We start from the raw sequence: 22,245 nt of genomic DNA, 5'->3' as shown, positions 1-22,245 counted from the left end.
GGTAGAACTTATAGACTATAGGAGACAGACAAGTGCTTGGACAGATTAGCAACTGCCTTAGTGAATACTGTGGAGGTGAAATGGGGGCCCTCACACGGGGGCAGGGATAGGGAGTGATCTTTGGGAGCTGCATTGTAGGGTTCTGCTGGGCAGTCTATTAGGTACATGAGGGAGAGGATGAGACCCCCCCCCCCCCCCCCCGCCCCAAGCAGAGGAGGGGGATAGGGAAAGATCAGTTTTGGATCCTGAAGTGTGTCTTGAAGCTAACGGGTGTTTTAAACAAGGGAGTGAAATGGTCCATTTACATTTTAATAGGATTTCTCTGGCTAGTTGAAGGACTATATATTAAAATCCCCTTCTCTGTTTTCTGGTAGACTTACAAGGATTGCTTGTACAAATTTTCTTTCTCTTCAGTCTCACAAGTGAGTACTGTCTACTTAACGAGATAAAGAATCAGCGTGGCATGACATTCAACTACCCAAGCCTACACTGTATTTGGGTAGTCGGGACTTGGGTCTCGGTGCCCATCTCTCCACCTCTATATGTCCTGGCAAACGTCAGTCCCTGTGGGCGGAGCTGGGGACCGACACCAGGACCAAGGCTCTGCCAATCTCTCTCTGGGCCCCATTCTGCTACTAAAAAGAAAAATATTTTTTCTTTAAGCCAATGACTCACCACGGAGAAAAATGGTGGGGGAGGGGTTTCCTCTTCTGGAGGTCATTAAACAACAGTAAATCTAATCTGTGAAGGACAGAGGTGGCATGAGTAATGCCAGGAAGTAGGTTTAGGGAATCCGCACTTAGGGAAGAATGCAGACTCGCCCCAGACTCCCTCCACATCCTGAGACTCCAGGAGGGGAACAGCAAGGATTCAAAGTGTCACCACAAGGCTGACGGGGCAGCCAGCAGGAGTTTCTGTACCTTTAACCCTTCCTTAACTTTAATTTCTCCACCCACACTGCCTAGCTGCCTCATGAGGAAAAACTCAACAAACTCAACAATGCAGAGAGGGGCTAGGAAGACTTAAACAACGCTTAACATTTACCCACCAGATGGCCTTAAAGCTGGGTTCGGGGGTTGGCTTGCCTGATGTCCTGAATGCTCCTATCAGCCTAGATCTCCTTTGGATGATTCTGCATGAGGCAGGCATCTAAACCCACAGCTAGCCCCACTGCCTGTCAGATGCTGCTCTCAAATGCCAACACGACATCAGCTATTCCAAACCAGTGGAGTAGTCTACTTGGCCCAGAGACTCTTCTGGAATCCCATTGGCCACTTGGATAATTTGAGCATCAAAATAATATAATTAATGATAATAACTAACTGATAAGTATCTGCGAGTCCATAATGCTAGAGAAGAGAGCCAGCTAATGACCACGGTAAGGATTATGGGAAGAGAAAATTACCATATAGCAACCATCACGGCAGTGGCTGACGGAGACAGGAATGGCTGCGAAGGCTGGTGGATGGAATAGTTCCTACCAGAGAGGAGAATACTGCTGTGGTCTCGGAAAACCTCACGACAAGACAGAACTGTCCGTCATGGACGGAAAGTGACGGTGACAGTGAGCAAGGCTGGCCCTGTGCCCCTGTGAAATGCACCTGAGATGAGCGGAGTCACTTTTACCAAATGAGAGATATGGCCGGAATCTAGAAACATCCGTGGGTCCCACCTGAAGGACAAATCTACAGCGCCAAAGGACTTTCCTTTGGAAATTCTCAAAGTCACAAAGAAAGGAAATACAATTGTTTCAGACTGACAGAGACTGGGTTACTTAAAAAGATAAATTTCAGTTCCTTCCTCCTTTCCTCCCTCCATCCCTCTGATCGATCTATCTATCTATCTATCTATCTATCTATCTATCTATCTATCTATCTATCATGTGTGTTCCACCTGCATGCTATAAGAGGGCACCAGATCTCATTATAGATGGCTGTGAGACACCATGTTGCTGCTGCTGGGAATTGAACTCAGGACCTCTGGAAGAATAACCAGTGTTCTTAACCTTCTGAGCCATCTCTCCATTCCTTCTCTCTACTTTAAAGGTTCATGAACGTAGCCCATCAGTCATCATGGAGCCAGGCCAAGCCCTTGATGATGCTTGTTTTGCAGACTTAGCAGTCAGTCTGCTCTCCGTTTCTGTTAATTTGAGGATGTTCCCTTTCTCTGAGGTATTTTTGAAAACATACAGAATCTCACTCAATTCTATTGATTGATGTGTCCCATTACAAAAATATCTTCCTGAGTTCCTTTCGGTGGCGTTGAAGCTTCCACAGTTCAGCCTCGACCCAGCACTTGCCATGTCTCTACCCACTCTCCTCAGCACGCCAAACAATATTCATAGCTACCTGTGGCCTCTCTCTCCATCTAGCGCCTACTTCCCCAGACTCCACCAACTGTCAACACCAACTGTGCTGTCCTTCTGAGCCTAAGCCACCTGGCTCACCTTCCTCAAAGCCCACATTTACACCTTAGCTGCTCTCTTCTGGGCAGGACTGGTCACCTTGTTCCCACCACTCCGAAGGCCTTTGCAGGATGCGATGCCCCATGTCGGGGTGAGCAGGCACATGGCTCATCCCCACCCTCAACTGTAAATGTCTTAGGAGGGTGGGAACTGAGAAGAACATCAATTTTTTAGATCTCAGTGCCTAGCTAGCCTGGTGCTTAGCATACCACATGCTTAGTTATGTGTCGGCACCAAACCCTCACACCTGGGCATCTACTGATGAGTAAGTGTGCTGTAATAAAGCAGGAGCCTGTTCTACTAAAAGTAGACTGTTCATGCTACTTGCTAGCTATTGGCAAGTTGGATTATCCTCCCATGGTATAATTAGGAAAATGGGCACCCGTATCACTGCTGTGAGGATGGGAAGGGATGCCGGGGGTTTGTGGTATCATTACTGGATCACTAACAGCCTGATAACCCAGAAATTAGGCAGAACTTTGCCTCAAATTCTGTCAGGGCCCCACGAAGTTGGGTTCTGAGGTTATGTGTGATACTTGTTCAAAATCAAGGGAATCTGCTAACCTTTGAGTCCTGTGTTGGTGAGCAGGGTAGACATGAGCACATGCATGTGCTGGACGAGGGTTAGGTGCTGGGTCCGTGGAAGGGAGGCTTGGACCAGCACCAATAACACACAGGAAGGAAGGAAGACAAAAGGGGACGAGCATCCTCACTCTTCAAAGCGTAAGGCTAAGGTAAAATATATTCCTACCAAGGGGTATGCAATGACTGTTATGAGGGCTCACTCTGTGGTGTCTGGGGAGGTCCTCAGGGCAGAGGGCACCTGCCTAGAGGGTGCCTGAGACCCAGCCAGTCTATTTCCATGGTGGTCATTCCTGCAGGGCCTTCCTAAGCTGTGGAAAGGTACAGCTTACATTTTGTTGATCAAGAGTATGAAGTATAAATGGCTCTTCATTCACCATCAAGCAATGGGCAACAAGAACCTACAACCAAAACAAAACAAGATAACCACCACCACCAACAACAACAACAAAAAAAGCAATAATAATTTAGTGTGTAAAATGGGTCCACTAATAAGTATTCCATGATTTCTACGGCTGCCGCTTGACTGAATAGCTGCGGACCACACTTGACACAAACATCCCCTACCAGAGCAGGCTAGTGACGAGTGAAAGTAGAAATTAATTTGCAGTGGCTGTCAGAGCGGGTGAGCTCCAGCAGGGTCTGTGGCTTGCTCTCTGCAGGGCCTGTTCACAGGTACCTTTCCAGTGGCCTCCTGGCCAGCAAGACTGAGCCACCCCCTCCCTGAAACACAGCAACCCATTGGCAATGTCTTTGGTTATACCTTGCCTATGACTTAAGAAGGCAGCAGCACTGAGGGGAGGGAACGTGGAAAGGGTTAGTCACCATTCATAGGAACAAAATGTCTCATTGAAGGGTAGGCTGGACCAGAGAGGTGCATGAGAAGGCAGGTGGTATCAAACGGCTGGGCACAATTGTCCTTTTATCCATTGTTCAGAGTCAACAATAGATGCATCAATCCCTTATCAATAATCTCCAGGCATCTTCCCAGCCCCACCCATGCTGCTCACTCTCTATCGTGTTCACTGTGTAGTCGGGGCTGAGTCAGCCCAGCGTCACCTTCCATACACAGAGGGGAGCTGCTGTTCAACCTTTAGTCGAGAATTCCATGCCTGGGCTAGAGAGACGGCTCAGTGCTGAAGAGCACGGGCTGCTCTTGGAGAGGATCCAGGTTTGATTCCCAGCACCCATTTTGCAGTTCACAGCCATCCTAGGCTTTTGCCTGACCTCCTCAGGTATCAGGCACACACACAGTAGCAGATATACACACGCAAAACACCCACACCCCCAAATAAAATAAATAGAAAAACAACAAAAACAAAAACCACACAAGAAACATTTTTAAGTCAAGTAAGGTCGGGACAGACTGAGTTCTTTCTGTGAGTTTGAAGCCAGTCTGGTCTAGAAATTGAATTCCAGGCCAGCAAGGGACTAATCATGAAATCCTCTCCCTGGAAAAAAAAAAAAAAAAAAAAAAAAAATTCCATGCAACTCTAAGCATAAATAGGAAACAGGCCAGGAGACAAGGATGTTATTATATGAATAGCAGACAAGGTACCTCGGCTGAGACTGATAGAGAGGGCACCAGCGACACTTTCGGGGATGTGGGAGAACTCTTGTAGGAACCCTAGCCCCTACAGAGCTGACATAGGAAACCAGAACCAGATTTAATATATCCCAGGCAACTAGCTCCCTAGAGAAAACGGAAGTGAGGGCTGGAGAGGTGGCTCATCGGTTCAAAGGACTGGTTGTTTTGCATAGATTTGGGCTCATTTCTCGGCACTGACATGGCAGCTCACAACTACCTGTTAATTCTAGGTCCAGGGGATCCGATGCCCTCTCTTGGCTTCTGTGGGCACCAGACACACACACACACACACACACACACACACACACACACACACACACACACAGTTAAAACACTCAAGCACATAAAAGAAATAAATCCTTAAAAGAAAAACATGTGAGAACAAGTGTCCAAAGAGGGATTGATTAACAACATAAGGGAAGTCCTGGAATTTAAGCAAACCGTGAGCTCAGAAACGCAAGCTTTAACATCTGTGTGAAATGGCCCCTAGGGCGACCATGGCATCTTTGTGCCAAGGCCACGGGCGAAAGGGAAAGTTTTCACTGACCCCAGAGGCAAGTGCCAAGTTATTTTTTCCAGTCTGTAATAAAGGCAAATTTTTTCATAACACACAGCGCTCCACTTTGTGTTGCAGCAGCCCCCACCCACAGGTCACGGTCCCCTGTCTTTTTTTGGGCACCCGGGGACACAAAAGCTGTCGTTTTCAGCGAGGCAGGAAGTCTCAGCGAACTTCCCTCAGCATTAAAGAGACTCCACGCACTCCCAGGCACAGAGCCCAGCAGCCACGGCAGAGCATTTATTTATACCCGTTTTGGAATTTCCTGACAGTTACCAGCCACAGCATCTAATTCCTTGTCACGGAGCTCCGTGAGACAGCAAAACCCCCAATGAATGAAACTCCTGTGCAGATCTTAACTGAAAAACAAGCCAAGGTGGACCCCCCCCCAAAAAAAAAAAAACCTCTTCCACAAGTCACCCTCCCGCTCTGCAACGCTGGACCAGAAATGGAGGTTTGTTTGTTTTTTTTTTACTCCAGGAAGAGAGAAAGGTAGCCAGGTTCCTTCACTCTAGTTCTCTGAGTTATGGGGCAGCAGCTGGCTTGGAAGTGATTTGGTCTAACGCTGCCCCAGGCTGGGCAGCTGGAGACTCCCTGAGGATATTCTGCTAATCCTGAAATTCACCAGAGAAAAACCAGTTCAACCATTTTGGCCGAATTTAAGAAAGCCTTTATTAAAATGTTAACTACTCACCAAGATGGAATCTAGTTAGGACCACCACCTGGAAACTTCCCAGCTGTGTGGCCCCAGGACACAGGTTGGCTTATATGGACAAAACCCACAGGCCTAAATTCCTATGAGGCTTTGTTGTTACTTCCTAAGAACTACAACTCCCAGAATCCCAGGAAGTTGCCTGATTCTTGGGCACATGGGGCTTAGAAGTTAACTGGGTCCAGCAATCCTTATTTAGTACAACTTGTAATCTGAAGGCTAAAAACACCACTAGTAAACCACAGTCCCCACCACCATGCACCACCCCAACCCACCCCAACCCCAACTTAGATGGCATGAATTTCAAAGGCTGAAGATGAATTCTGGGACAGGTACATTCTGTTTGGTGCACTGGCATCATGGGGCATGCTTTTGTTTCTGTTCTTAAAAATGAGTAAACTTGTGTCCCTTTAATGATTTAAGTTCATCACTGCAAGGAAAGAAGAAAAGAAGGAAGGAAGGAAGGAAGGAAGGAAGGAAGGAAGGGAGGGAGGGAGGGAGGGAGGGGAGGAGGGAAGGAGGGAGGGAGGGAGGGGAGAGGATGTAAAGAGGGAAACAAGGAAAGAGGAGTAAGACAGAGGAAAGAAGGAGGAGGAAGAAGAAAAAGAAGAACCACCACCCCCTGTCCCAACCAAAGCCTATAGGGTAGATGTGGTCCTGTGGAAGATTTGCCGAATTCCATCAGAGCACAAACAAGAGAAGGCAGTTCCAAACAAGACCTCAGAGAGCACCCAAGATTGGGGTAGCTGCAAGGGAAGCAGTGAGCTTCTAGAACTCATAGGCCCTGTTTTCTCTGCTCATCTCAGATCCCCTTGCCTGCCCCACCCCTCCCCTCACCCCCAGCCATTTGCCTTTCCATCCGTCCTCCTTCTAGACGTGCCCACACTGGGGACTTCGTGTCTGCTCATCTTCCCAGCATTCATTTTCCTGTGAGAAGCTAAACCTTTTACAACCAAAGCCATGGCATTCATTTGCCCGCCCCCTTTAAGTAATAAATTAGCCAACTGATTCAAAGAGAAATATGATGAGGACAGATCTTCAGTGTCACAGATTTGAAATATCAAGCCCCAGTAATTCTAAGTTACTTTACTCTACAACACATCCACTAAGTGAGGGTTTAGTGGACACCTCTTCATTTCACGCCACCTCCACCCCTAGTTGTGGACTAAAAAACAAAAAAAAAACGACAGCAAAGGGACACATGTTAAATGTGAAGTTAGTTATCCATCATCGGGGCCCAATTTTAAAAGAAGCCCATCGCCCTAAATGCTTTTCAGAGAAATTGGCTTCTATCATTATTTTTTTAAAATAAAACTCTGGCCAGGCGGTGGTGGTATACACCTTTAATCCCAGGACCTGGGAGGTAGAGGCAGGCGGATCTCTGTGAGTTCAAGGCCGTCCTGGTCTACAGAGCTAGTTCTAGTACAGCTAGGGCTGTTATACAGGGAAACCCTGTCTCGAAAAACAAAAACAACAAACAAACAAAAATTCTGTATTATAGTCACATTATTTTAGTCAAAGCTAAGTATTAATATCACAAAGCCTATCATTAAGAATTAAACTAAGGGGCTGAGGAGATGGGCCACTGGTTAAGAGCACTGATCGAACTCCTAAGGTTTGATTCCCAGCACCAACATTGTGGCTCACAACTGTCTGTAACTCCAGTTCCTAGGAGATCCAATGCCCTCTTCTAGCCTCTTTGGGCATTTGACACACATGGGTGCACATACATACAAGGCAAAACACCTATGTCCATAAAAAAAAATAATTAAACCAAGAAAAGCATCAGAATATGGTGTTTCTTGATCCTATAAAAGCATTCCTGGTACATTTTTAGAGATAAACATTGCGTTCCAGCAAGAATATGATTTAGTATATAAAGGGTGGATGCTAACTATATGGCTTCTGTGGCCTGTATCCGATGCTGCGCAGCATCTCAGACACCTGTGTGCATCTGCGAAGGTGAATTCTGGCAGGACAGCAGTTATTGTATGCAAATGAATGTCGAGGCCTTTGTCAGAGGATGACAGAGGTTGGGAAGGGAAACTCCTGAGAAAACAAGTTCCACTGGCCTGGAAACCGTCAGTCACAAAGGTCCACTGAAGGCCCACCAAGGAACCTTCTTCACCCTCTTCAGACAGAGGAAGCAAGAAGGCAAAAAAGCTGAGGGAGGAGAGGTCTGAGGATGCTTCTCTGACAGATGGGAGTAGCCAGGAAAAGTGAGCCCTGAGGACAAGGACACTGGCTGCAGACGGCAGGCTGCTGTGGTAGCACAGGCCTCACTTTGTTGTAATTGGAGCGGCAGGGCTGCGTCCCCAGCACCCCGGCCGCCTGCTAGCTTATGCCCCGAAATAACAACACACAAACTGTATTCATTTAAACACTGCTTGGCCCATTTCTATCTAGCCTCTTCTAGGCTAATTCTCACATATTAATTTAGCCCATTTCTAATCATCTGTGTAGCACCGCTAGGTACGCTTACCGGGAAGATTCTAGCCTACGTCCATCCTGGGTCGGAGCTGCCTGGGAGAGCGGAGCCTGGTGTCTCTGCTCCAGAGAGCAGAGCTGTAAAGTCTGAGCTCACTTCCTCTTCCTCCCAGCATTCTATTCTGTTTACTCCTCCCACCTATGTTTTAACCTATGAGGGCCAGCCAAGCAGTTTCTTTATTACTTAATCAATGAAATCAACAGATTGATATATGACACTACCACATCATCACTTTACACCAGGGGAGGGTCTTCAGAGCTCTGCAATTACAGGCCAACACCTCCGGCCCCTCAGCTCCGCCACACCAAGACACCAAGACTGGCATCCAGTTGTTGGCTCCTCATCAAGAGCAAAGAGCGAAGCTGAGTGCTGATGTGGATTCCATGGTGGACACCTCAAGCTGCCTGTTGCCTGCCTCCCCTCTCCTGTTCCCCTCCATGCTTATTCACTTCACAGAGCCCTCCCGGCCTCACCCTACAGCAGGAACAACTGTACTAGCTGTCATGCTTGCAACAGCCTGCCCACACACTTCCCACCTCTCCCCACTGCCCGGCCTCAGTCATTCTGCCATTATTCACCAACAGCTGAAGCACCTTTCCGAGGGCTTTCTCCATGTATGACCTCATTCATCTTCACAGCGGCCCTACGAAGCAGGTGTGACCATCTCCACATTTCACAGATGAGCTTACATCACGCGCACACAGTACCCTCCTACTGCGCCTTGACACTCTATTGTATTGTCCAGCCAGACATGCTCCATCCCGCAGCTTTTATGGGGGCAGAGGGGATCTGGGAAAGGGAGTTGGTATGAGGATTAAATACAGGCAGATTTCTGCAAAGAAATTTTCTTCCAATTCCAGAAAAAGAAATGCTGTTCTAATACAGCCACAAAACTAAATATCAACTGCTTCCCACCAATGCAAAAACAAAACCTCTGGATCTTAAGAGTTAAATTGAGGGAAGGCATCTGAATGTAGGGTCTCAGTGCTGAAGTTTGACTGGTCAATGCTGTGTTTTGGTAATGATATTTTAGGGACTTCATTTGCTATTTCTTCTCTGAGTGAGGGTCACAGCTTATTTTTCTCTGGAAAAACTCTTCTCATTTCCAAGGGCCAGTCAAAATATCAGCTCTGGGGCCTGAGAATGTAGCCCAGCGGTAGACAGAGGACTTGCCTAGAATACCCAAGGTTTAGGATTCAAGCCCTAGGACTGAAAATAAACACAACCCTCCCCCTCCATCACAGCTAGCTTTTATGTTAACTTGACATAAGCAAGTGTAGCCAGACAGGAAGGAAGCTCAGCTGAGAAAAATGCCTCCATAAGATCAGACTGAAGGCAAGCTTATACACCATTTTCTTAACTAGTGATGGATGGGAGAAGGTCCAGCCCATTGTGGATGGGGCCACCCCTGGGTTCTATGAGAAAGCAGGCTGAGAAGTCATGGGAGCAAGCCAGTAAGCAGCACCCCTCCATGACTTCTGCATCAGCTCCTGCCTCCGGGATGCTGCCCTGCTGGAGTTCCTGTCCTGACTTCCCTCAGTGATGAATTATTACCAGGAAGTGTAAGTGAGCTAAGCCCTTTCTCTCCAAGTTGCTTTGGTCATGGTGTTTCATTACAGCAACAGAAATTCTCTCACCACCTCCCAGGGCCCTCCGAGGTTGCTCCTTATCCCCTTAGCCGCCTCTTCCACCATGGCAATCAGAGCAGCTTGCCCCTGACCGCATCTTGGCATACCCCTTGTATCCTGTCTCTATGAAAATCAGAGAGCTCTGTCCTCTCCATCATAGACAGGACTGTGCCCATATACGGCCCTCGGGTGTACAGGACAAGCTCAACTCCAGCCCTTCTCAGGGAGCAAATCCCAAGAGTATTTATTTCCTTTCAGGGGGTTTGTGAACATGCCAACGACTCATCCCACGCCCTCATTTCACCACCAGGCAGAACTCTGGGCACAAAGAGGTGACACTAACTGACTTTTGCTCTGTCATTCAAGGAGCTGGCACTGAGCTTGGAACCTCCCAAAAGTTCTCAGTCCCTGGACACCAACAAGCCACCCTGGGCTGTTGTTAGATGTTGACCTCCACACCCACTGTGAATCAGACCTCCTGGGGCCTGGCCCAACTTGGGCATCAGCGTTTTTCAAAGCTCCTCCAATGAGTCTGTCCTGCAGCCAGGAGTGAGAACCACATAAAGTTCCTTTTGGCTTCTGAATTAGAGCCGAGTTAACACACCCCTTAAACAACTCAGGTACCCTCGTGGCCTAGGTTGGTTCAGGTAGTTTCCAAGTCAAGTGTCTCAACTGAAAGGAAAGGGGTGTTAACGAAGGTGGGGGACCCAGAGAGCACCTGCTTCTTTCTCCAGTGACTATGCCCATTGGGATGTCCATGTTCAGTGTTGTCATAGCTCCCGATGTTTTTTGTCCCCAAAGAAGCGAAAGCAATTGGTATCTTTATAGAAAATGAAGCAATTTAAAATATCCTGGCAATAAACTCAAATGAAAAGAATGAGTCGGAGAAACAGAACTTTACCTCTTCTGTGTCCGAGGCAAGGACACCTGACACCCCTTCCTGTTTCTATCACTTTCCTTGTCTTATCTTCCTCGCCCTCTCTAGTTTCAGGAAGCTCAGGCTATCTGTCCTTGAACTGCCTGGTTGTTGAAGATGACCTTGAACTTCTGATCTTGTTTGTAGGCACAGTGCCACACCTGGTGGTGCAGGGCAAACACTCTATATCCAAGGCCTCCTTTTTTTATTTGACAGTGACTTTGGTCTTATAAACCCATTCGTTTATTTAGTTCGTTGCATATTAATTTGTCCATCTTCCACATTTCAATCCAGCTCTTTGGCTAACGAGATGTTTTATTAAAAAGACGGGATAATGACAGGGACAACAGCATCCTCACGTCACATCCCACCACTATCTCCTTCGTGCACTTCGCAGAACCGCTCTACAGATGCAAGCATTCATCCTTAAAGGGACAGGTTGGAAGGAGAACTCACTGCATTTCTTCTCGGAGGGGCCAGGCTGCTCCTGCTGTGTTAGAGATGTCCTCCAAACACTCAACTCTCTTACTGTACTTTTGCCTCTCCTTTACCCTCTGGCTGATGATGGGGTGCGGGTGTGGGTCTCTGGGTGTCTGGAGAACTGTACAGAGGCAAACAGTGGGTGTATAGTTCCTTCCCATAACACTGATGCTCCTCTACCCACTTCCATTGGCACCCAAGAGGGCGGCGGGACTTGCGGAGGATTAGAGGACAAGTCAGCATGGCCCTGCACCCCTGCTCCTTCTGTGGGGTGTAGACCTTGCTCCACCCTGGGTGTTGGAAGAGGGTTCTTTTATATGCCCGGATTAGCAAGACCTGTTCCTGAGACCTCATGTTAGGGCAGACTTTCCCAGGACAGACCACCCAGCATGCACCGGGAGGAGGGTGTGTCCTGGCAGCAAAGGGGTGTGGTTCTTCTCAGGAGAGTGACAGCAGAAGAGGACACTATCTCACTGTCCTATCTGAAAAGACAAGAATGGGAAGCCTGTTTGTTTTGTTATGGCTTTCCCTGAGCAGGGGCCCCAGCTGGAGTCACACTGGATTTCCACACACTCTGCTGTCCATGCCCCCATTATTATCCTCATCAGATTAAAGGAGAGATGTGGCCATGTCTAGTCAAGATTAAAAAAAAAATCAACATTTTAGTTGTAGTTTATCTTTTTACTTTGGGCAGCACTGGGGACTAAGGACCTTACAAGCAAGCATTCTACCTCTGAGCCATATCCCTAGCCTTCTGGTTATACTTTATTTTGACCCAGGGTCTCCTAAGTTGTCCATAATGGCCTTAAACTCAATTGGTATCCTCGGCAGTCCTTCAATTTGCAATCCTGAAGTCCCAGTCTCCTCAGTGTCTGGAATTACAGCCTGTGCCACCAGGCCTGGCTGAAATCGGTATTTTAAAAGGTCAAATGGTGCCAGGCAATGGTGGCACACACCTTTAATCCCAGCATTTAGGAGGCAGAGGCAGGCATCGGATCTCAGTGAGTTCAAGGCCAGCCTGGTCAACAAAAAGAGTTCCAGGACAGTCAGGACTGTTAACAAAACAAAACAACAACAACAACAACAAAGGGCAAATGGCAGAATCTCCTGTGGGGCACAGAAGTAAATGAGGGGATGAAAACCCTAAAAGTTCACAAGGACTTCCTTAAAGGCTGTGAATGAGCAACAATAGGGACTATTTATTTCCTCACATCTGATAAAAGATGTATAGAGGCTATGCCAAGAGAATAGTGGGACAGAAGTAGGGCAGACCACACTCCCAGAGTCCCCAGCTCAGGTCTCACCCACAGTTCCAAGGGGTCCACCAAACCAGAATAAATAAGCTTGGCCAGAGGAGTCAGCTGGTCCTCTGCCTCCTGCTCCCTGCTGGTCCTCTGCCTCCTGCTCCCTCTGTCTGGGCTGTCAACAAGCAGTGAAAGGAGCAAAGAAAAAGGTCATGGGAGCTGGAAAGAACTTTCCAAATAGCCTCAGAAAATCCTTCTGAGGACGGCCGCTCATTATACTCACACTACTCTGCCCTTCTCCCTGCATCCAGAGCCTCCCCGACGCTGTCACTGAAGCCAGCCTTTGGGCAAAGGATGGAGAGAAAGCAGCAACCCGAACAAGAGGTGGAATGGAAGCTAGTGCCTATGACACGGTGACAACCACTTGTCTGGTTCACCCAGGAGGACAGACCAAGTGTGAACTAGCAGAGCAAGCGACTCCAGAGAAGAGGCGGGTAGACAACATGCTACGGCTGGAACGATGTCAGACTGGCAAGTGCCAGGGCCCATTTCAGTCCCACAATTCTGCCTCTTGCTCTGAAGTATGTGCCCGGTGTTAGCAAGCATAATGCAAGGGCATTATTGAAAGTGTGGCTGAACATGGAATCTGCTGGTCCACAAAGCAAGGGAGGACAAGTCTACAAAGACCATTACATGAGTCCTACCTCTTGTCACAGAGGGATGAGGTACACAACAGAGGCACACGACCCTTCTGTATGCTGTGAATATATCTTATTACCATTGGTTAATAAAGAAGCTGATTTGGCCAATAGCCATGCAGAATATAGCTAGGTAGGAAATCCAAGCAGGAGGCAGGGAGAGAAGGCAGAGTCAGGGAGACACCAGAAGCTGCTGGAGACACCAGAAGCTGCTGGAGACGCAAGATGTGAGGTAACAAGGCACAATCTTCCTGGTAAAATATAAACTAACAGAAATGGGTTAATTTAAGTTGTAAGAACTAGATAGTAATAAGCCTGAGCTATCGGCCAAACAATTTGCAATTAATATTAAGTCTCATAGAGGACATTTGGGATCTGGAGGGCAGGAGAGAAACCTCCAGTTATAGAAGGTGATGATAATCATTTGATAGAAATACAAAACACTCTTGGAATTATTAAAAAAAAAAAAAAGGAAAGATGAAGAGCTGGAGATGGCTCAGTGGTCAAGGGCCCTTGCAGCTCTTTCAGAAGACTGGTTACTAGCTCTATCAGGCATCTCACAAATGTGTGTAACTCCAGGTGCAGGGCACCCAACACCCTCTTCTGTATTCCTATCTGTACTTCCATGCACATACCCACAGACAAATATAATAAAAAAATAATAAAAAGTCAAATCAAGAAAAGAGATGTTCAGAAGTGATTTTAAAAAGAAAAAGATGAATTCCACAGGATCCATCAACGACCACTGAGACTCTAGAGCAGAGTCGTGGGGTTTGAAGGTTATGAAGGGCCTGTATCCACAGATGCAGGACGGGCTTTCAGGTCCAGAGACCAGTGCTTCAAGCAAAGCCCCAGGCCGGGGAGCAGCACAGGGATGGAGAGACTCTCCCTCTTGCACAGTCGTCTGGCCTCTTGCTACCTCAAGCCCAGGAAAACCCACTGCGGTTTCCTCAGGCACTGATGGGGAGAGAAGCAGACAACAGCTACTGTCAGAATTGGCCCCAAACAAAGGTCTGGAGTTAAGAAAATAGTTCTAAAGTTTGTAGGGGAAAAAGTATCTGAGGAGAAAGAAAAATCAAAGAATCGTGCCAATTGTCACTAACCAAACAAAACCACAACCTGGTGAGAAAGGGAAGCGGAGACAAAGCCTTTCCAGGGACCGGGAAGGCTCATCACACAAACCGGGGACTCAGTGTTCCTCTGCCAAATGCATCTCTGAGTGAGTTTGGTTTTTCGAGGCAGGGTTTCCCTGTGTAGCTTTGGAGCCTTTCCTGGAACTTGCTCTGCAGACCAGGCTGGCCTTGAACTCACAGAGATCCACCTGTCTTTGCCTCCCGAGTGCTGGGATTAAAGGCGTGCGCCACCACCGCCCAGCTGAGTGGGTGTTTTAAAGGGAACCACCAAATGAATGAGCTTTCTGAATTCAAGCGTTGCTGCAATTTTCCACTACTCTGCCTAAACAATTCAAATTCACCACTAATGCAAGGTTTCCTTTTCCAGTGTCACACATTCTGGGGAAAACCAAAGGTTTCGACAGGGGAGAAACCTCTGGCCCTGAAATCCCTTTAACCTTCTACGAGTCTATTTTGGGATTCTTTATTTCAAATCAGTACTCTGAGGCGTTGTGGACTCCAGCCGCTATTTTCTGGTGCCCAGATAAAGCCCTAGCAATGTCTTCAGAGGACAGATAGCTACAGCTGTTTCTGCAACTGCTGAGTGTGTGGGAGGAGAAACATGGGCTCCCTGTGGCCTCTTTGGGATACACAGAGAGGTGACTAGACCTAAAATTCACGACACACTGGGGCCATCTCCCTCACACAGTCCCTGGGGCAGATCTGGGCAGAACCTGGCACTAGTAGAAAAATCTGGTGGCACAGGGCTTCGTGTTTTGCAATTTCTTCCTGTAAGCTACATTGTTGGAATCGTTTCACAGGCAGACCATGCCTCCTCCCACACTGGCCCACAGACTTCCAGGTCTCCACCCTGGAGTGCTGGAAACGCCAGGGCATCATGGGACTGATTCACCACTGTAAGGCCGCGCACCAGCAAGGGGACGTGCTACAGAAACCCGGCGAGTACTTCAGCATCCTCTGCCAGGGCATCCAAAGACAAACCAACTCTGTCTTCAGTTGGAGGGGAGCAGGGGAGCAGGCTGTGCCCTTAAGTTTTCCTGGTGTGTTCCCAGTTGGAATACAGCATCCTAGCCCATCAAAAATACAGACAGAGAATTGGTCGTACCTTGCTGGGTCTCTGGACTTAGAGGAGGTTGACAGAGGATGAAAGGGCTGACACACACCACTAGTACTACAAAGACACTAAGCACTAGGTTTGTGAACTGCTGGAAATGCCCAGTCTCCCAACCCCCGCCTCCCAAGTTTCCAACTTGAAGCATTTGTCCCCTTCCTTGCAGGAGACTCTAACATGCACCTGTGTCAGAGGAACATCATGTCCTGGACTGATGGGCTCAGACAAGAGGAAAGGGCTCAAAGGAGGGCAGGGATGGGAAAAATGGACAAAGTGTGCTCAGTCGATGTTTTCACAAAATTATCTGCAAAGCTGATGGGGTTTATCGACTCGACCAAATATTATGTGAACAAATACAGAAGCCACTGATTCTCTTTTGGTTTTACCTAACTGTTAAGTCGGGAGCGTCACCCTAGCCCCTGGCATCCATTCCAGCCCCCTGGCCTCAGAGTTGCATTGCTCTGGACTTCAAATCCCAGCATGCCAGGTCCTGATCCCTCCCCACAGGGTATTTAAGTGGGCTCCCAGAGGAGGAATGCATGGTTCTGGGTTTGCACGTGCTCCCCGCTTTTTCTGTCTCCCCTGCTGTGCCCTCAGTTAATCTGACCTCATTGGATTTCTTTGCGCCGGTGGAGCGGTTCATTTTAGGATTTTTTTCCGTAACAATAACAAGGAACATTTTGTTTTTTAAATTTTCTTCCTTCCTTCCTCCTTTCCTCCCTCCTTTCCCATCTCTGTCTCTATCTCTCTTTTTTCCTTCCTTCCTTCCTTCCTTCCTTCCTTCCTTCCTTCCTTCCTTCCTTCCTTCCTTCCTTCTGTGCCTATATGCATCAGACTGTGTATATACATGTGGAGGCCAGGCAGGTGTCTTCCTCTACCATTCTCCACTATATATGTATATGTATATATGTAAACATATACATATGTACATACACACACACATACATATATGTTGTTGTTGCTGCTGTTTGTTTGAGACAGGGTCTCACTGTATAGCCCTGGCTGTTCTAGAACCCACTAAGTAGACCAGGCTGGCCTTGAACTCACACTGACTGCCTCTGTCTCCTGAGCACCAGGATTAAAGCCTACACCACCACACCTGGCTCTGTTGTGTCTTTAGAACTCACTGATTAGCTGACCAACACACTCCAGAGAGCCACCTGCCTCTGCACCACCATACTAGAGTTATAGATACCTGCAACCACCCCGGGCTTTTGTGTGGGTGCCGTGGATCTGAACTCAGGTCCTTATGTCTGTGCAACAGGCACTTTATAAACCAAGACATTTCTCCAGTCCCAGAATATACTTTCAAAATAAGGAAGATCACTTGAGAGAAAAACCTTCTTTGATGACCTGAAGCTACAGAAAAAGAACTGCAATGAACACAGTACTTGTGACTTTTAAAAGCAAATTGCTTCTCTGAATTCTTATTTCCTCCATAAATAAAGGTTTATAATGCTGAAGATGTAATAAAGTCTACAGCCCTTGATCCAGGTGAAGGAACTGTCAAGGGATCCTTCAAACCTGGCTTGCATAAAATAAGGACTCCAGAAGCTTGATTTTCCAGCTAAGTTAAGTCCTGCAAACCAGACATCTAGCCCCTGACAAAACTTCACTGCCTACAGTTCTACTTCCTATCTATTGATGAGAGAAGACTTGAGGACAACACGGAGTCTGGACTGTAGCTGTCACTGCTTCTAACTTCTGCTCCGATGAGGAATCTGGCCACCACTGTATTTTTAAAAATCCTCAAAATAGAAGCATAATTATTTTTAAGTGGGGCGCCCACTTGTCTGAACAGAACTCCCCGCTGAGATCACCAGTGTTTAGACACAAATGGGCTGCATATTATTTTAGCCTTTCTAATAAACTGCATAGCCCCAAAGCTGAATCCAATTTGTCTTCTAAACACGAGCACATTTTCCCTAACAAACAGGAAAATGAATGAGCCAATGAACAGCTCATTCAGACTCTTCGCAGAGAAGCCAAGACGCTTGGCCTCAGAGTGTTTGAACTCGGGTCCTCCTGTTTGCGACGCAGGCACTTTTACCTACTGAGACATTCATTTCTCCAGCCCCAGGAAATACATTCAAACTACAAGAGATCACTTAGAGAGAAAAACCTTCTTCCAGGACAAACAAGAACTCAAGTGAACACAGTACTTGTGACGTCTGACAGCAAATCGCTTCTCTAGCTACAGCAGTTTGAATTAATCCAGCCACATATGATTTCCAGATCCAGAATCAAGTTTTTATTGGTGACGTCTACTCTAGAAAATGCTAATGCATTTTTTTTCCAGAAAAGAGTGGAATTTATTGCTTCCATGAATCTAAGAACTATGCTTACATTCTTCATGCCGGATCAAACCAAACAGCTTTTTACAGGAAAGAACACCAAAGCAGAGACTTGGAACTTTATCAGTCATTTTCCTCCCAGCCCATAGAAACCTCTGAGACTGTACAGAGGAACAGGACACAGGAAGAAGCCCTGGAAAAGGTGAGCCGTCCATGGATGGATTCCCCAGCCCACTGAAGCCAGTGAAGACAGCACAGACGGGCGCGAATCATAATAAACGACAGTACTCACGGTGGGGAGTCCCGGAGTGTGGCAGGGGCTGGGCCGGCTCTGTGCTGGCTTCCAGGGCTCTTAGAGTCAGCGCAGTAGAAGTCTGCAGCTGAGCTTTCCTTGCCTTGCCCCGGGAGGAGCCCTTTTCTCTCCTTCCTACGCCCAAGGAGGCTGGTACTCACCAGTCCCGGCTTAGCTGCAGCCCTAATCGCCTGCTTGAAATCTGATGCTTAACCCATTAAGACTGGGCAAGCCTGGAAGAAAGAATGCTTGGAAGGGGAAGCTGGCTACAGGTTAAGGCTGAAGCCTGGAGTGTTAGTACAACAGGCAAGCCCTGAGTGAGGAAGATCTTCCACAGTCTCTCCAGGGGTGGGCATCAACTCTGGGGTTCTGTTTAGCCACCCAGGCAAGACTCCAAAACCCAGGGTCTCCTATTTGTAACTAGTGTTGGCATTTTAACAATTATAAAATTCAAACTATTTGACTTTAAAAAAAAAAAGCCTCATCAAAGACCATTGTTATAAGAAAAATTACTTTATTTGTGACCTTCGGTGTGAAATTAGCCTTCGATAAATTAATATGTTTTATTAAAAGCTGAAATGTACAATATAATTAAATCCAATAAACACATCCAATGCTAGGAAGGAAGTTCATGGTACAATAGAGAAGTATAAGGCACTAAATAATATGGAATTCAATTAAACAATGCACACTAATGTGCATTAAAAGGTAAACTATCAATATAACCTTTATCATGCATATTAGGAAACTAGCATTAAAGAAAATACCTATTACCAAAACCCCAATCTTAAAGGATATTTTGCTTTTAACCATCACACTTCCCAGGTATTAATAAATTTGCTGAAATACATACTGTTTGGGTTGAGGCTTCATTCACCCCAGCCTCTGGCATCCATATATCCAAAGAGTCTGGAGTGTTTGGGTGGAAGTTCCATCCCAAGCCCCCTTCCCTGGGGGTTGCCTCAGTCCAGACTTCACCTCTGAGAAAGCCCCCCAAATGATGACACCCCCCACCCCAGAGATGCTCAAGACCACTCCCACAGGGTATTTAAATTGCCCCCAGAGAACAGACACGTGGATTTCCGGTCTTCTTTCCCAGTTTCCTCTCTGAGGTGCTGGAAGGCCACCTGGGAGCTTTGGCATCCGTTAAACCTGGGTTTTTTCCAATTCAGCTTGATTTGGTCTGATTTGGATTATTGCGTCTGCAGAGAGGTTTATTGGGGCACAGAAACCTTTAACATACATCTCCCTTGGTCTCTTTTCTCACACTATCTTGACCAGACACTATATACTCTGTCAATGACAACACAAGGCGGACTTGCCTTAGCCACTGGCTCACTGGGTGAACTGCACAAGTTGGGTTTTGTCTTCTCAGAGGAGGGAAGAGAGGCCAGACAACTGATATAAAACAGACCTCCTCTTGCTCCTACCTGTATTTTTATGTTAAGATACATAAAAGCCGGTTTTACCCTCGGCTTTTTCTGACAATCTGATGACACTCCTCACAGGAAAATACAGGGCTGAAATAAAAACATCCACCTAACGTCCCGTTACAGACAGAACCAAGAGACCCCAGAAGTCAGAGCATAGCACTGTTTATATGCCTTTTAAGCTCTGCCTGTGGGACCAGAGTAACTAGACGGCAGGGCTGGAACTCACCCTCAGGGACACGGCAGCTCCGCTGTGTCCTTCCTAAAGATGGTCTCAGCAAACACCACCGTGATTCCAGGCAGACTAGTCAACGCATAGTGGTGTTTAAACTCGAAATTCCAGCTGCTAGGCTCACCCTCAGTGGGCTCAGAGTTCTGTTTGAGAAACGCGCCTGCCCAGAAAAAATATTTACACAACCCAGAGTGGGCTGTGGGTGTCACAGCTAGCTTTGCCTGCTCTGCAGGAGTCTTGGGCTCTGTCTGCTTGACCCGGCCTCATCAATGCCCTTTGTACCTCAATTGAGATCAGCATAGAGACAAAATCCACAGCCAAATCAACTGCCCTGGCTAAGCAGATTCAAAATCCGTGACAGTTACTGAGGCCATTACAAAGCTGAGCTCTTCAACTCCCATTTCTGTGAAATTACGCTCAGGAACTCATAGAAGAGGAGAAAAATGCCAAGGCAAGAGGGGGCTTGCGGCATCATTTTCCCCAGGGATGGGTTTGTAAGTATGCTCCCTTCTCTCTTCCTAACAGATTCATGAATGCGATCCAATCGATTTTTAAAAATGGAGTTAGAAGTGATTTTATTTTATATGTAGAAGTGTTTGCTGGCACAGATATGTGTGCACCACTTGTGTGCCTGGTGCCCACAAAGACCAGAAGGGGTCATCGATCAGGTAATAGCCCGGAGCTGGTTTACAGAGAGTTGTGAGCTGCCGTCTGAGTGCTGGGAACCCAACCCAGGTCCTCTGCAAGAGCAGCAAATACTCTCGAACCACAGAGCATTTTTCTAATAACTTAAAATTTTTAATGCAGCCAGTAAGTAAGTGAGCAGACATCGCAAGTAAGCAGACACGTGAGGAAAGACACCCAGAATGACAAGAGGTAGAAGCCACAACGGAGGAAGGCAGCTGATCGCAAACGCAAAGACGGTAACAGTGGCCAGAAAAGTCACTGAACCACACTCGCCCGTACATCCCATTTAACTGTTAGAGAGGGACAGGAGAATACACTGGCACCAATGTCTCAGCACCTGGGGGGGGGGGGGGTTTTCCACATGAGGGCACAAGAGCGGGGCTCAGGACAGGGAATACGGGGCAAGGACAACTGGCCTGTCCCCTGACATCTGCCTAGCACTTGCGCCTTAAAATGTGTTCTCCCAAACAAGGTGTAAGGGCTCATGCCTGTCATCCCAGCACTCGGGAGGAAAGAGGACTGAGTTCAAGGGCAGCCTGGAGACCCTGTCTCAGAAGAACCACAACAATGAAGGCAAAGTTCACAGCTTTGCCTATTTTTTTCCCTCACACCTGTCTTGTGAAGAAAAGAAGGCACGGGTTATTATCTTCATCTGACAAATCAGCCACTTGTTATTTGGCTTCTAAAGGAATCCTAAGGTCTAATTAAAGTTTCACAACATTAATTAGTGTTTAGAGAGGTATCAATCAGTGTAGCCAGTTGATGACACGACTTGGGAACTTGGGTGAAGAACAGACTGTCCCCATTTCGAGACCCCGAGGAAATCCGGGTACCTTTCTAACCAGGGGGATGTCTACCGCCCGGCTAGTTACAGAACAGTCAAACGCAATCTCGACAGCCCGGCTCCTGAGGGCAGACTCTGCAGGCACGAGCCGTGTTCTGAACGAGTACATACGAACTATGCCAGGGGACAGAAGTAGCCAAAGCTCTGCTAAAAAGAGATAGTGTCATGAGGATGACTGGTGCAGACGGGGGTGACGCAAAGGGAAGGGGTTTGGGTGGGGCAGCTTAGCCAGGGTTAGCAAGCAGAAGTAGACAGATCACCAGTTAAACGCGAACCTCAGACACACAGCCCTTCTGTGGTGTAAACACATGCTCTATTTTAGCTTCCCTGCCCACAGTGGCAGTTTGATCTTGTGGTGCTTTCTATTGGTCACTTTTCCTTGACTCGTACAAACATGAAAAGAGTTTCCTATTCATGTTGTATAAATCCCAAACGGTTAATTTTAGGGAAAGGATTGGGAGACCATATTTAAAAGAAATGCAATTAAAAAAATCATAAACATGACATTTTTTTGGAGGAGGGAACCTGCAAACATATAGCTTATATCTAAAACTTCTACTAAATGACCCAGACCAGTTTCACAGGTCCCCACTAGTTGCCCCCCCCACCATATAGAATTCCTTAATTTTCTTTCTACTGTTATGATAAAACCCTGTGACCAAAAGCAACTTGGGGTGAAAGGGTTTATTTGGCTTACGCTTCCACATCATAGTCCATTACTGAGGGAAGTCAAGGCAGGAACTCAGACGTAACCCCAGTCAGGAACTGAAGGGGATCATGGAAGAATGCTGCTTACTGGGTTACTTTCTCAGCCACAATGGGCTGGGCCCTCCCACATCAACTGTCCATCAAGAAAATGTGCCACA

At 47.2% G+C, this 22,245-nt stretch overlaps 1 protein-coding gene and 1 long non-coding RNA gene across 7 annotated transcripts in view; one reads left to right on the top strand and one right to left on the bottom strand.

Annotated features, from left to right (window-relative positions):
* Positions 1 to 22,245, bottom strand: part of Kank1 (KN motif and ankyrin repeat domains 1) — a 182,146-nt gene that overhangs the window by 33,099 nt on the left and 126,802 nt on the right. For 3 of the 6 annotated variants that reach the window (XM_050157836.1, XM_050157844.1, XM_050157852.1), the window contains exon 4: positions 3,292 to 3,447. The exons of 2 other annotated variants lie outside the window; for them this stretch is intronic. In XM_050157836.1, coding sequence (XP_050013793.1) covers positions 3,292 to 3,337 — 46 coding nt within the window. In that variant the 5' untranslated portion in view covers positions 3,338 to 3,447. Of the gene's footprint in view, positions 1 to 3,291; positions 3,448 to 18,186; positions 18,331 to 22,245 lie in introns of those variants that run through there. One more of the 6 variants, XM_050157894.1, reaches the window with a different exon arrangement.
* Positions 19,851 to 21,215, top strand: LOC126511050 (uncharacterized). The gene is made up of 3 exons (XR_007594586.1): positions 19,851 to 20,342; positions 20,656 to 20,771; positions 21,008 to 21,215. It is a non-coding gene; the product is annotated as an uncharacterized lncRNA (long non-coding RNA).

The sequence above is a fragment of the Alexandromys fortis genome, unplaced genomic scaffold (genome assembly GCF_014885135.2).
Source record: "Alexandromys fortis isolate MF-2015 unplaced genomic scaffold, M_Fortis_MF-2015_v1.1 scaffold_10, whole genome shotgun sequence".
Lineage (NCBI taxonomy): Eukaryota > Metazoa > Chordata > Mammalia > Rodentia > Cricetidae > Alexandromys > Alexandromys fortis.
The sequence above is the reverse complement of the archived record's forward strand: the minus strand, read 5'-3'. Positions and strand labels throughout refer to the sequence as shown.